Source organism: Hylobates moloch, unplaced genomic scaffold (genome assembly GCF_009828535.3).
Source record: "Hylobates moloch isolate HMO894 unplaced genomic scaffold, HMol_V3 SCAFFOLD_5, whole genome shotgun sequence".
Lineage (NCBI taxonomy): Eukaryota > Metazoa > Chordata > Mammalia > Primates > Hylobatidae > Hylobates > Hylobates moloch.
Genome location: NW_026652280.1, coordinates 96,921,021 through 96,933,468, shown reverse-complemented (window position 1 = coordinate 96,933,468; position 12,448 = coordinate 96,921,021). Strand labels below are relative to the sequence as shown.

Genomic DNA, 12,448 nt, shown 5'->3' with positions numbered 1-12,448 from the left:
TTACAAGAAAAAAACAAACAACCCCATCAAAAAGTGGGCAAAGGACATGAACAGACACTTCTCAAAAGAAGACATTTATGCAGCCAGAAAACACATGAAGAAATGCTCATCATCACTGGCCATCAGAGAAATGCAAATCAAAACCACAGTGAGATACCATCTCACACCAGTTAGAATGGCCATCATTAAAAAATCAGGAAACAACAGGTGCTGGAGAGGATGTGGAGAAATAGGAACACTTTTACACTGTTGGTGGGACTGTAAACTAGTTCAACCATTGTGGAAGTCAGTGTGGCGATTCCTCAGGGATCTAGAACTAGAAATACCTTTTGACCCAGCCATCCCATTACTGGGTATATACCCAAAGGAGTATAAATCATGCTGCTATAAAGACACATGCACACGTATGTTTATTGTGGCACTATTCACAATAGCGAAGACTTGGAACCAACCCAAATGTCCAACAACAATAGACTGGATTAAGAAAATGTGGCACATATACACCATGGAATACTATGCAGCCATAAAAAATGATGAGTTCGTGTCCTTTGTAGGGACATGGATGAAACTGGAAAACATCATTCTCAGTAAACTATCGCAAGGACAAAAAACCAAACACCGCATGTTCTCACTCATAGGTGGGAATTGAACAATGAGAACTCATGGACACAGGAAGGGGAACATCATATTCTGGGTACTGTTGTGGGGTGGGGGGTGGGGGGGGCGGGGACAGCATTAGGAGATATACCTAATGCTAAATGACGAGCTAATGGGTGCAGGAAATCAACATGGCACATGGATACATATGTAACAAACCTGCACATTGTGCACATGTACCCTAAAACCTAAAGTATAATAAAAAAAAATAAAAAATAAATAAATAAATAAATAAATTTAATCCATAGGCTAATGTTTTTCATTTTCTCATATGGAATCTCAGGGAGCTCCTCAAATTTAAATGCCTAGTCCACTGTGATAACTGAAAATTTAAACTTAATTTAAAGCTAAAATTTCTGCCTTTTCTGGGTGTTGATTTTTGAATTGGGAAGCCTTCATTGGTACCAATGAAGGTTGACTTATATATTAGCTCTTTCAGCAAATACTTTTCTCTCTACTTATTTCAGTGACTGACCTGTCAAGCATTACACGGGGGAGGGAGGGATAGGTGGAGGGAACGTCCTGCTTGATTGCCACTGTCATGGTCTGGCAATAGTGCTTTCAGATGTTGCACACTGAGTCTTTCTTATGCAGGGAGCTTTCATGGCTGCTGAAATAATTCCTTACTCGGAACTTCTACCACATTTCCTGTGATATGGTTGAATCTGCCTCTAGCTGACAGCTTGTAAATTTTCCTCTTAATTCTGAGGTTTCAACATTTATCTGGGTCCCATGTTTTCTAAAGATCTTATTGGACAAAATGTTATTTTTAAGTGATTCCACAATGACAATTTCTCCTAAATGGTCAATATGTGATCCAAAAGAAAATTTTGACAATCCTTTCTACCCATAGTCAGTTGAAGTGCAGACATCTTTCTCTGGTACTGATATTTCAGGCCAGTGACGGCAGATTTCTACATTCAGATTTCTACATTCAGATTTCTCAGGTGAGCTCAGATACCAATCCACTATGTTCCTTTATCTCCAGCAGATATATATCAATCTCTTGAAGCAGTTTTCTACTCTTGGGGAGAGGTAAAACATTAAGAAAGTCAAGAGCTTCCTCCAAAGATGATATTTCTTCCCCTTTTTTCTCAAAATTTTTATTTTTTAAGAGTAGTTCCCACATTTTATTCTCTCAGCTTTTGTGCCTCAACTGAAACTAAGAAAAACTGCCTTTTATGATATTGCTGCATGTTTTTCCTATAGTTTAAGGTGTTATGATGGTGTTTATTGGTAAACATTTAGTTCATAAAGTTACTATCTGTATACAGAGTCAAGTAGTTGGCCTGATGAGTGGTATAGCCATAAATAATTACCTTAATCACTTTAGATCACATTTTGCAGCACATGGTTTTTTGAGAATCTGTTATGTATCTAATACATGAAACTCTCCTCATGCACATATAGAGGGAAAAAAAAAAACTTGCTTACAATCTAAGGAGTTTACATAGTATACAAAGTCCATCCCTAAATCCAATTCATGGGAGTTCTTGTTCATGGCCAAAGTCATATAATCCATTTAAATTTGCTTTCATCATTTTACCTGTTCTTTTTACTTTTAACTGTTTGTTGTAACTTTTTTTTTACCTGATTGAAAGATTATTTATATCATCATGTCACAGAGTTTACATGTTTTATAATTTTATTCTAACAGCAGGATAGACTAATAGACACCCCTGCTGCTATCTTCTAGATCCATTAATGGATTTAATTTCCTTTTTAATATCAAATTTCAGAAAAATTTACCACAAGGTAAGCAGAGAAGGTATCCTGGTCAAGATAGCATATTTAATTAACTGGAGTATTGCTATTTTATGTCACATTCATTAAAAATTTAGGAGAAGCTACTGTGCGGTCTAACATTTGAGGTTTTTAAATACAGAATATGTATAAGTTAGGAAAACTAAATTCTATACTTTGAAAAGAAATGACAAGTAAGCAGGAAGTTTCAGAAATAAACTCCACTTAACATCTTGATCAACTTTCATAAAAAGTAGCTGATTTTTGTGTCCAACACTAATGTATAAAATATTTTCTGCAGCATGCTGACATAAGTGTGATTCAAAACATTTTTTTCTATCTTACTATATGGCTCTACTTTCCTACCATCCTGGCATATAGGTCTCATGAATTCCTTTTTTTATTAGTAGAAACAAGGAAGAGTTAAAATTATGTTTAAAAGGTATTATAATAATAAACCGTAGAATAATACTTCTACAGAAAAATAATTTGCAGTGACAAAATGGCCTTGTTTGCCATCACCATACTGTAGCCATCATTAATTAAAAAGGCAGTAGAAGATAAATCTAAATTTGCCATTCTGTGCACCACATTCTTTTACTTGCAGCTTATAAAGTGGGATCCTATGGAGAATGGTCCTGTGCTGGCCTAAGAATCAAAAAATGTCTTATTTGAAAAGATTATCTCCTTATTTGCCCAATGTCTACCCTCAAAGATTTTTTTTTTATTTTCACGTATTTCATGAAGTATTGCCTGATTTCCATTCTTCAAAACACCATAGCAATGTAAGCTTTACATTGTATACTTCTTACTGAGCTCTGACATATTGAGCTGACTATGTACATATCTTATTCTCTCTAATGGACAATCAACAATGTGAAGGAAAGTAATTTATTATACCGATACATTAAATCCTCCTAAATGTCTTCTATATCCTTGACATTCAGGAGATAACTAATACATGTCTCTTAACTTTAATTGAATAAATGACTGCTTGGTCTAGCTAAGTAAAACATCTGAAACTACACATGAAAGTATAGCAATATTTATGTCCCCCATAGCAGTAATTAAAAAATAACAATGATAATTTATTTTGCTCATTAATCTCTTAAATGAGAGAGGGCTTGTAAGATTGGCTTGTCTCAACTCCATACAATGTCAACTGAGCTGCTCAACTAGAATTGAGGGACCCACTTCTATTTGGCTCATTTACACGGCTGGCAAAATGATGCTGATTTGTGATGGAGCTGAGTCAGGGATATAGGTTGTGAGAGTCAGTTTCTCTCCATGTGGCCCTTTCCATTGGGTTCTATAAACTTTCTCACAACATCATGACTGGTTTCAAAGACTAAATGCTCCAAGAAACAGAGGAAGCTCCTAGTCTTTTAAGGCGTAATACCAGCAGGTTGTCTACTCCTGACACGCAAAAAGACAATGATGTGATGAGCATAGGAACAGCAATGGACATTCCCTCATGAAAAAGGAGGAAATTAGACATATCGCAGTCATTGGTCCACAGAAATTCTGAAATTCATCTGGACACATGTTGTCAGTCCTATTTTCTGGGAATGAATTCTATGACTCTTAGATCTAACCTGTGATGCTGCTTCCCCACTTTCTGATCACCCTTTTTTATCCACAAGACATAGCTACAATTTGCAGACATGTCTTTTCTCAGTCTGATACCTCCATGGAAGAAGTTGAGGGTCCAAAGTTCTATTCATTTCTGTTTGCTCTGTAGTCTTTAGCACATGTTGATAGAATGCCTTTTTAAAACTTGGTGAGTTTCTTATGTTTCAGTTTATAAATTAATTCCATTAGATAAAAGTCACATCCATATTCATTTCTTTATTATGGGTCACTTGTGAGGTAGTAGTATTAATAACTGCTGTATGGCAATTCCCTTAAGATTCTTAAAAAGACTTATTGCTTAACTTTAAGGATTCAGGCCCTTAGGATATTTATAAATCTTGTTGGGTATAGCCTAAAATATTTCTGAGTTCTAACAAAAGGTATTACAGCTACATTCTTAAGAGGTTTACCCTGGGGCATTTGTTTCCTGATAGCACCTTGGATTTGATTTCTTCCTTGAAGCCATTTTGTACCTTGAGAGTCTTTGTTGAGAGAGATTGTGCGTGAGAAACATCTTTATTTGCAAACCCAACAAGTTTTGTTTCTTTCTGTTTCCTCTAAATTCTCAGAAACTTAAGACACTTTAAAAAATTATGTACTTTTTAATTGACAAATAGTAATTGTGCATATTCCTTAGGTGCATAATAATATTTTGATACAAATGTTATAAGGATCAGATCAAGGTAATTAGCATATCATCATCTCAAACATTTATCATTTCTTCGTGCTGGGAATGTTCAACACCCTCCTTCTGGCAATTTGAATCTATATATTATCATTAACTATAGTCATCCTACAGTGGTATACAACACTGTAACTTATTCCTTTATCCAGCTGTAATTTTGTATCCTTTAGCAATTCTCCACCTATCCTTCCCTTTTCTGTACTCTTCCCTTCCTCTTGTATTCTGCTTTCTACTCTCTTTTCATATTTTGTCATTGGTTGGAATTTTCTATAATCTTCCTAGAAATTTACCCAGGAAGATAACGAGATTACTAAATAGTCTATTTTCCAGGCTGTAGCATGTGGCCCTGCTGCCAAACTTTCCAGCAATGGATAATAAGTATCCATGTTTTACCTAACTATGATAACAGTTTCCTCTCTGTCCTTCAAATATTTTTCTCTCTGTGCTTCAAAGCCTTACCAAGAATTGCCTCATGATCCTTTCACCTTTTAGTAAGAGACTCCTTAAGCCCTTATGGATTATTTATACCACCAATTGCAAAATTAATGACAAATTTTTAAATGTTGAGTATAACAGCACCCTGCCTTTAGATACCAAATTCTGTTGTCATTATTTACTGCTGCATAATCAACTATCCACAACTTTAGTTGCTTAAATGAGCTGTAATTATTTTGCACACAAGTCTGCAATTTTGGCAGGGCTCAGTGGGGACAGCTGGAGTCTGTTCTTTGTGCCATCAGGTTGGATGATTCAACTGGGGCTGAAGGATTTACTTTCAAGATTGCTCACTTATATGCCTGTTTTATTCGTGTTAGCTATTGGATGTTTGCTCAGCTGGGGCTATTGGCCGTTTGCTCAGCTGGGGCTATTGGCCAGGAGCCTTGGTTTTTTACCATATAGATTCTCCAAGGGCTGCTTGGGCTTCCTCAAAACATGGTTACTAGGTTACAAAAGTGGATGATTCAACACTCCATAAGTAGCAGCTACAAGAGTTTAGAGACTAGGGTTAATAAATGGATACAGTCTTACATTTATTATAATTTATTGGTCAAAGTAGTCACTCTTCCTATCTGGATTCAGGGGAAGGAGGAAGCCACCAAAAGTTCCTGTCTGGGTTAATCACTTGGGTGTTTCTCTTGTTTTCTCATCCCTGCAGCATCTTAAAAAAAAAAAAATTAATTTAATTTAAAGTTCTGGGATCCATGTGCAGGATGTGCAGGTTTGTTACATAGGTAAACGTGTGTCATGGTGGTGTGCTGCACCTATCAACTCATCACCTAGGTATTAAGCCCTGCTGCATTAGCTATTTATCCTGATGCTCTCCCTTCCCCCGCCCGCCAACCATAGGCCCCAGTATGTGTTATTCCCCTCCCCGTGTCCATGTATTCTCATTGTTCAGCTCTGACTTATAAGTGAGAACATGCAGGACATGACTTATACAAGAGCAGTTCACGTGAGCACCGCAGAGAGACGTCCATGCGTGTCTAGCATTTGACCCATTTCCAGCCCAAGTGGATGGACTCACTGTCAGAAAGAATCAATATGTGAGCTGAAATGGGGAGAAAGCTGATGGGCTTTGTGAAAACCTACATGAAGGCACTGTCACACTTTTCTCTATAACCCAAACTGTATTCGTATACTGAGGAAATATTTACCAAATTCACATTATATTCCAGAAGCAAACCTGTTTCTAATGTATCTGAAAGATTCTGCCATTCTAATATTGTCCTCTATTCTTTATATCTTCCTCTCTTTTAGCTTTCAGAAATAGGAATGTGTAGCAGCATAAAAAAGAATACTTTTCTTCAACTTCAGAATGAAACTCTAGAGCCACTATGTAGGGAAATTCAAAGGTGATAGTTTCATTGATGTATATTTTAACACATGATGCCTGGAGAATCTCCACATCTCTGACTCCTTAGAGAATTTCTAAGAGGAAGTCAACTAATCCCCATGAATAACAGGGCTTTTTCTTTGGCCAATGAATTCTCATAGTGTATTATCATGGTTCCACATGCTAATTAGGAAAATTATGGACAAGTATTGGGCACAATGTGGTAATTAGCTCCCTGTGGAGATGGCGAGCTCACTTACCAACCAAAGCATTGAGACCATGGCTGATGTAAAAAGGAAAGGCCATTGATGACACCCATTGAGGCACTACCTAAAGTACCCATGGAGACAGGGCACAGGTAACATTTTTCTGTGGAGTAATGCTATTTTCTTATTTTGGTCTTGGGAGTTGCTGAAAGATGAAGAAGAACCCTGAGGCATCATGACAGGGAAGGCAATTTTGGCAAATTTCACTTAGAAACCCTTTACAGAAGTTTCTAGGAAGTGCCTGAGAATGAATTAACTGGCAGGTTACAAGGCACTAAAATTCTGATTTGAAGAAATGTAAAATTTTAATTTTTATTTAGAGACCTTGATTTTTTTATTAAGAAGACCAGTGACAGTCATTTATCTGTATGTCAAATTTAAAAATTGTTGAGTTTTTCCATGAGCTAATGATCTGTTTAGCCCTAGTTATTAGTAATGAAAAATAGAAATGGTGACCAAATGACAGAAAGAAAAGCTGAATAGTGAAAAAAATAAGGATAAAAATTGACACCAAGGCCAAGACAAAGGCAGAGACCCAGGCTGTCTTGATTATTTCATAGGGTGGGGGTAGTATTAGTCTTAGAAAAGAAGAATAAAAAATTTACAGTAAACATAGAATGTATGAGGAAGACAGAAGTGTTTCTCACTTAAGAGGCACATGGTAGTGCCTCTTAAGGAAACCAAGTTACTACAAAATAAACTAATTGGAATTATTATTAATTCATTAATAGACATTTATTTATTCATCAAGTATTCATATCTCATTTATTTAAATATTGGATAAAGTTGAGAATCCAAAGGGAATAAGATGAGGCATTTATCATTGAGGCTCTTAAATCTATTGGAGAGACCAATAGGAAAAAAAATTAGATATAACGTGTTGAGTATTTTGATGAAGACATACTAGACAAGCTTTAGATTACTAAGAAGGGAACAGCATACCCTCCCTAGACATATTGGAGAAAGTTCAATAATTGATGACTCTAAAAATGTGAGGAATGAGTGGGCCATACATGAAGTGGAAATGATATTGGAGGCTGAGATCTCTCTCTCTCTCTGTCTCTCTGTCTCTCTCTTTCTCTCTCTTCCAGTGGAATCTTGAGACACAAGGGCATATAAAGGAAATTGTATTTCAGTACAATTCCTGTGTGATGAAAACTTAGAGGATTAGATTGTAAATGTGTGTGGGACAGAGAATCAGATGTCCTATGATTCAGCTTAAGGAATTCTGACTTTACCTGTAGATGATAAAGAGTTACTAAGCAGCATAATGTGAAAATATCAATTCACAATTTCTACTTGTTAAGAAGGTGATCTAGTTACTCCATTTTTCTTTTCTTTTTTTCTCTTTCTCATTTTTCTAAGCTTTTCTTTCAACCTGTAATGCCTTGCCTTCCAAACTCATGTCACTATCTCCTATTTACTAGTTATTTTAAGCAGTATCCTAGACTGAGTTAAGTAAAGTCAAAGATTTCTATAGTAAATTTTATTTTTCACTATTAGTTCCACATGGGTTCCAAGGATGAGTTTGAAAGAACAGATGGTTGATGGGGTAGGAGTTATAGAGTAAATACTGAGTAATGTGACCTTACTTTTCATTCGGGTGCACTAACTTTATTTGCTTAGTTTGTCACTATTAACACTGGCAATGAGCCTATAAGTGAGAAAACACTCCAAGAAAGGATATATGGAAAGTTGAAAGGCATAGATGATGTCTCAGGAAGAATGTTAGTGAGGACTCTGTTTTGGTCAAATGCATGGTGTATATTCTTTATTTATAAAGTTTAAAGATAAGCCCATTCAAAGATATATAGAGATAGAAAATAAAACTCTTGGTTCTAGTCCCATTTCAAAATTTTATTAAACATTTGCCTAAGCAAAACAGCAAATATTGATAGCAATTTAGTTGTCTGTAAAGGACTTCAAGCCCCCAAATCAAGTGTTTCTAAAATTAAAATAAAAAGTTTAGCTAGTGAGATAATGGAGGAAACTATTTGATCATCTTGATCATCAGAAATGATAAATAAGATAGCAACATTTTTTACGGGACTTTTTTGCTCTGCATTCAGAGAATAATGTCAGAGAGATTCTTCATCCTAAAATGTTGAAGCAGAGTGTTAATATTACAGGCTAGGTTGATATTAAGGTAACAAGTTTTGAAAATCCCTGGAATCAAATATCATCTACTTGAGAGTTTTGAAATGATTTAGAGAATAAAGTGATATCATTGGTCATTTATTCTTTTAACAGGTTTTGAAGCACTTAGTTTATGTTGGGCATCATTGTATGTGTTCGAGATGCAGTTTCTGTTATCCGGTAAGTTATAATTTGTAGAGTCAAAGAGAATCTTATAATAGTAGTTTGTGGCAAAGCAAGTAAGATTCTAGTGATTACTCAGGAAATCCAGAAAAAATGGTGCAGCATGATTAGGAAGCTGTAGGAAGGATTCTATGAGTAAAGTCATTTTAAATGAAAAGTAAAAGGAGATCACAAAATTAGAAGCAGAAAAACAATAAGTATAAGCAGAGACTATTTCCGGATATAGAAAGTAGTATGAAAAATGACTTGCTTGTGTAAAAATTCTCACTGCTAAAGTACATATGAAGGAATCTATAATGGCAGTTATGAGTGAAAAGGTGAAACTGGGAAAAGTGTGAAAGACCTAGAATATTTTATAGGTAACTGAGAGTCAGTTGTTGTGGTAATATGATAGAATTTGTTCTATATAAAGACAATTCTGCTGCTATTATGAAGGATTACTCAGAGTGGAAGAGAGAATCTGGGCAGTTCACTTATAACACTATAGTCCAGGGAAGGGATAATTGCTTGCAAAAAATAAGAATGAATTCCAAAAGTGAAGAAAAATGGATTGAATGTGGAGGATTAGAAAAATGGTGAGTTTAAACATATCTTAGAAATTTACAGCTTAGATGGCTTAAGAGTATTTTGAAACTATTTATTGAGATACAGAATCTAGATAAAAGAACACATTTAGGCAAGAGGTAGCACAGAATAAGAATGTTTTGATTAAAATGTATATAATTCAGTACTAGCAATGATAAATATGTTGGAGGCCTTAAGGAAGATAGCTGAGCCCACTTATTCAGAAATTTAGAGACAGCTCCTTGGAATGACAGCCTTTTGGGCCTCCGAGTCGGGTACGTCAAGGCTAGGACATAAAACAATGGGCAACAAGTGAATGCTGAAGCAAAACTAAAGATTCTAGCTATGTCTTTTCTGTAAGGAGAAATCAGGCCTATAATTCTGTAAGAGTTTGTAGAGTAATCATAAAGCTAGTCCTAAAACAATAGCAATAGTTCAAAACCAATTTATTTGTAACAAATGAATGCATAAAAATTGGTTATATAATTGGTTGTAAAAGGGAACTGTGCTCAAGTAACACAAAGATCAATGGATGTTTCTCTAGATGGAGAAGGTAATAAAAACAGGGGTAGAAATGTGAATTGTCAGACATTGGTGCTATTGCTTATTCATGCTATCACTTATTGACATATGTACCAGTAATCAGGATAAAAGTGTGACTGTTGAAAATAATAATTAATATAGATAAGGGATTTTATAACATCAGATTACAAGAATCCTCTCTAATCTGCAGGGAATATATTCCAAGACTCCAATGGATGTCTGAAATTGAATAGTACTGAACTCTAAATATACTATGATTTTTTCTATAATACATGCCCACAATAAAGCTTAATTTATAAATTAGGCATAGTAGGATATTAACAATAACTAATAATAAAATAGATCAACAATAACATTATCTCAGCATCACTACTCTTGAGCTTTGGAGCCATTATTAAGGCAAATAAAGGTTACTTGAGCACAAGTTTGGTGATACCATGACAGTTGATCTAATAACTGGACGGCTTCTGAGTGACTAATGGATAATAGCATATACAGTCTGGATACACTGCACAAAGGGATGATTCTTGTCCTGGGCAGGAAGGAGCAAGAAAGTCTCCAAGTAGGGGGCCTAATAGATAGGCTTTATTTGAGCAAACGACTGTACACTTCATGTGTACATATGTCCCCAGATTCACTGCTAAAATCAACAGCAGAAAAATAGCAGTTTGAATGCATATCAATTTAGAAGAACTTCTGGTTAAATTTACAATTCTTTTTTCTCCCCCATGCTTGTTGTTTCTCATTCAAACAAGACTGGCATAGCTACTTTATGAGGGTAAGTCTCCCTGAATTTTAAGTTCCAAAGATCACTGGACCTGATCATATTGACTTTATTCCGTGGGATCAACTCTTCATGGCCAATTCTTCCTCTGTCACTGAGTTCTTACTGCTGGGCTTCTCCAGCCTTGGGGAATTGCAGCTTGTCCTCTTTGCCGTCTTTCTCTGCCTCTATTTGATTATCTTGAGTGGAAACATCATCATCATCTCAGTCATTCATTTGGATCACAGCCTCCACACACCCATGTACTTCTTTCTAGGTATTCTTTCTATCTCTGAAATCTTCTACACAATTGTTATTCTGCCCAAGATGCTTATCAACTTATTCTCTGTATTCAGGACACTCTCCTTTGTGAGTTGTGCCACCCAGATGTTCTTCTTCCTTGGTTTTGCTGTCACTAACTGTCTGCTTCTGGGAGTGATGGGTTATGATCGTTATGCTGCCATCTGTCAGCCTTTGCAATATGCTGTTCTCATGAGCTGGAGAGTATGTGGACAACTGGTAGCAACTTGTATTATTAGTGGCTTCCTAATATCTCTGGTGGGAACAACTTTGGTCTTTAGCCTCCCTTTCTGTGGCTCCAACAAGGTCAACCACTACTTTTGTGATATTTCACCAGTTATCCGTCTCGCCTGTGCTGACAGCTACATCAATGAACTGGTCATCTTCATCTTTGGGGTCTTGGTGCTTGTTGTGCCCTTGATATTTATCTGCATTTCTTATGGCTTCATTGTCCACACCATCCTAAAGATCCCATCAGCTGAAGGCAAACAAAAAGCCTTCTCCACCTGTGCTTCCCATCTCATTGTAGTCATTGTCCATTATGGTTGTGCTTCCTTTGTCTACTTGCGACCCTCAGCCAAATATACATTGGGCAAAGATAGGCTGGTGACAGTGACCTATACCATCATCACCCCACTCTTGAACCCCATGGTATACAGCCTCAGGAACTACGATGTGCAGATGGCTATTCGGAAACTGATTGGAAAGTCTGGGTTTTCTCTTAAGACTCTATAATCAGAATACTTTCTAACAGTATGGACACCGTTAGACCAATTGTGTCACGATTATTTAAATCATGAGATTATCTAGTCTATTTATCTAACTAACTGTGAGGCCTTGGATTAATTGTTTGACATTTGGGGCCTACGTGTTCTAGGCAAAGCAGAGATAGCAATATTTTCTTCCTGGAGTCATTGTAATTAAGATAGATTACAAAATATCTGGCAATAAAACATAACTCTCCTCCTCTTTCTCTTCTTCCTCTGGATTTAAAGTCCTCGAAAAGGTCTTAGCAGCCATCATTTTTTGCCCTATATTTGTCTTGCTTGACCAAAATCCCTGATTGTACTCTGTTTAAGGTTATGTCCAGCTTAAAATGAGGCGTCCGGGCCTGAAGGTGGCTTAGATCTAGTGGTATGATA

General features: G+C 36.2%; 1 protein-coding gene across 1 annotated transcript; it reads left to right on the top strand.

Moving 5' to 3' along the window:
- Window positions 1-11,096: 11,096 nt before the first annotated feature.
- On the top strand, window positions 11,097-12,041 carry LOC116468287 (olfactory receptor 10R2-like). Its single transcript, XM_032151903.2, has one exon. The coding sequence runs from the start codon at window positions 11,100-11,102 to the stop codon at window positions 12,039-12,041; it is 942 nt and encodes a 313-aa protein (XP_032007794.1). The 5' UTR covers window positions 11,097-11,099.
- The last annotated feature ends 407 nt before the right edge of the window (window positions 12,042-12,448 follow it).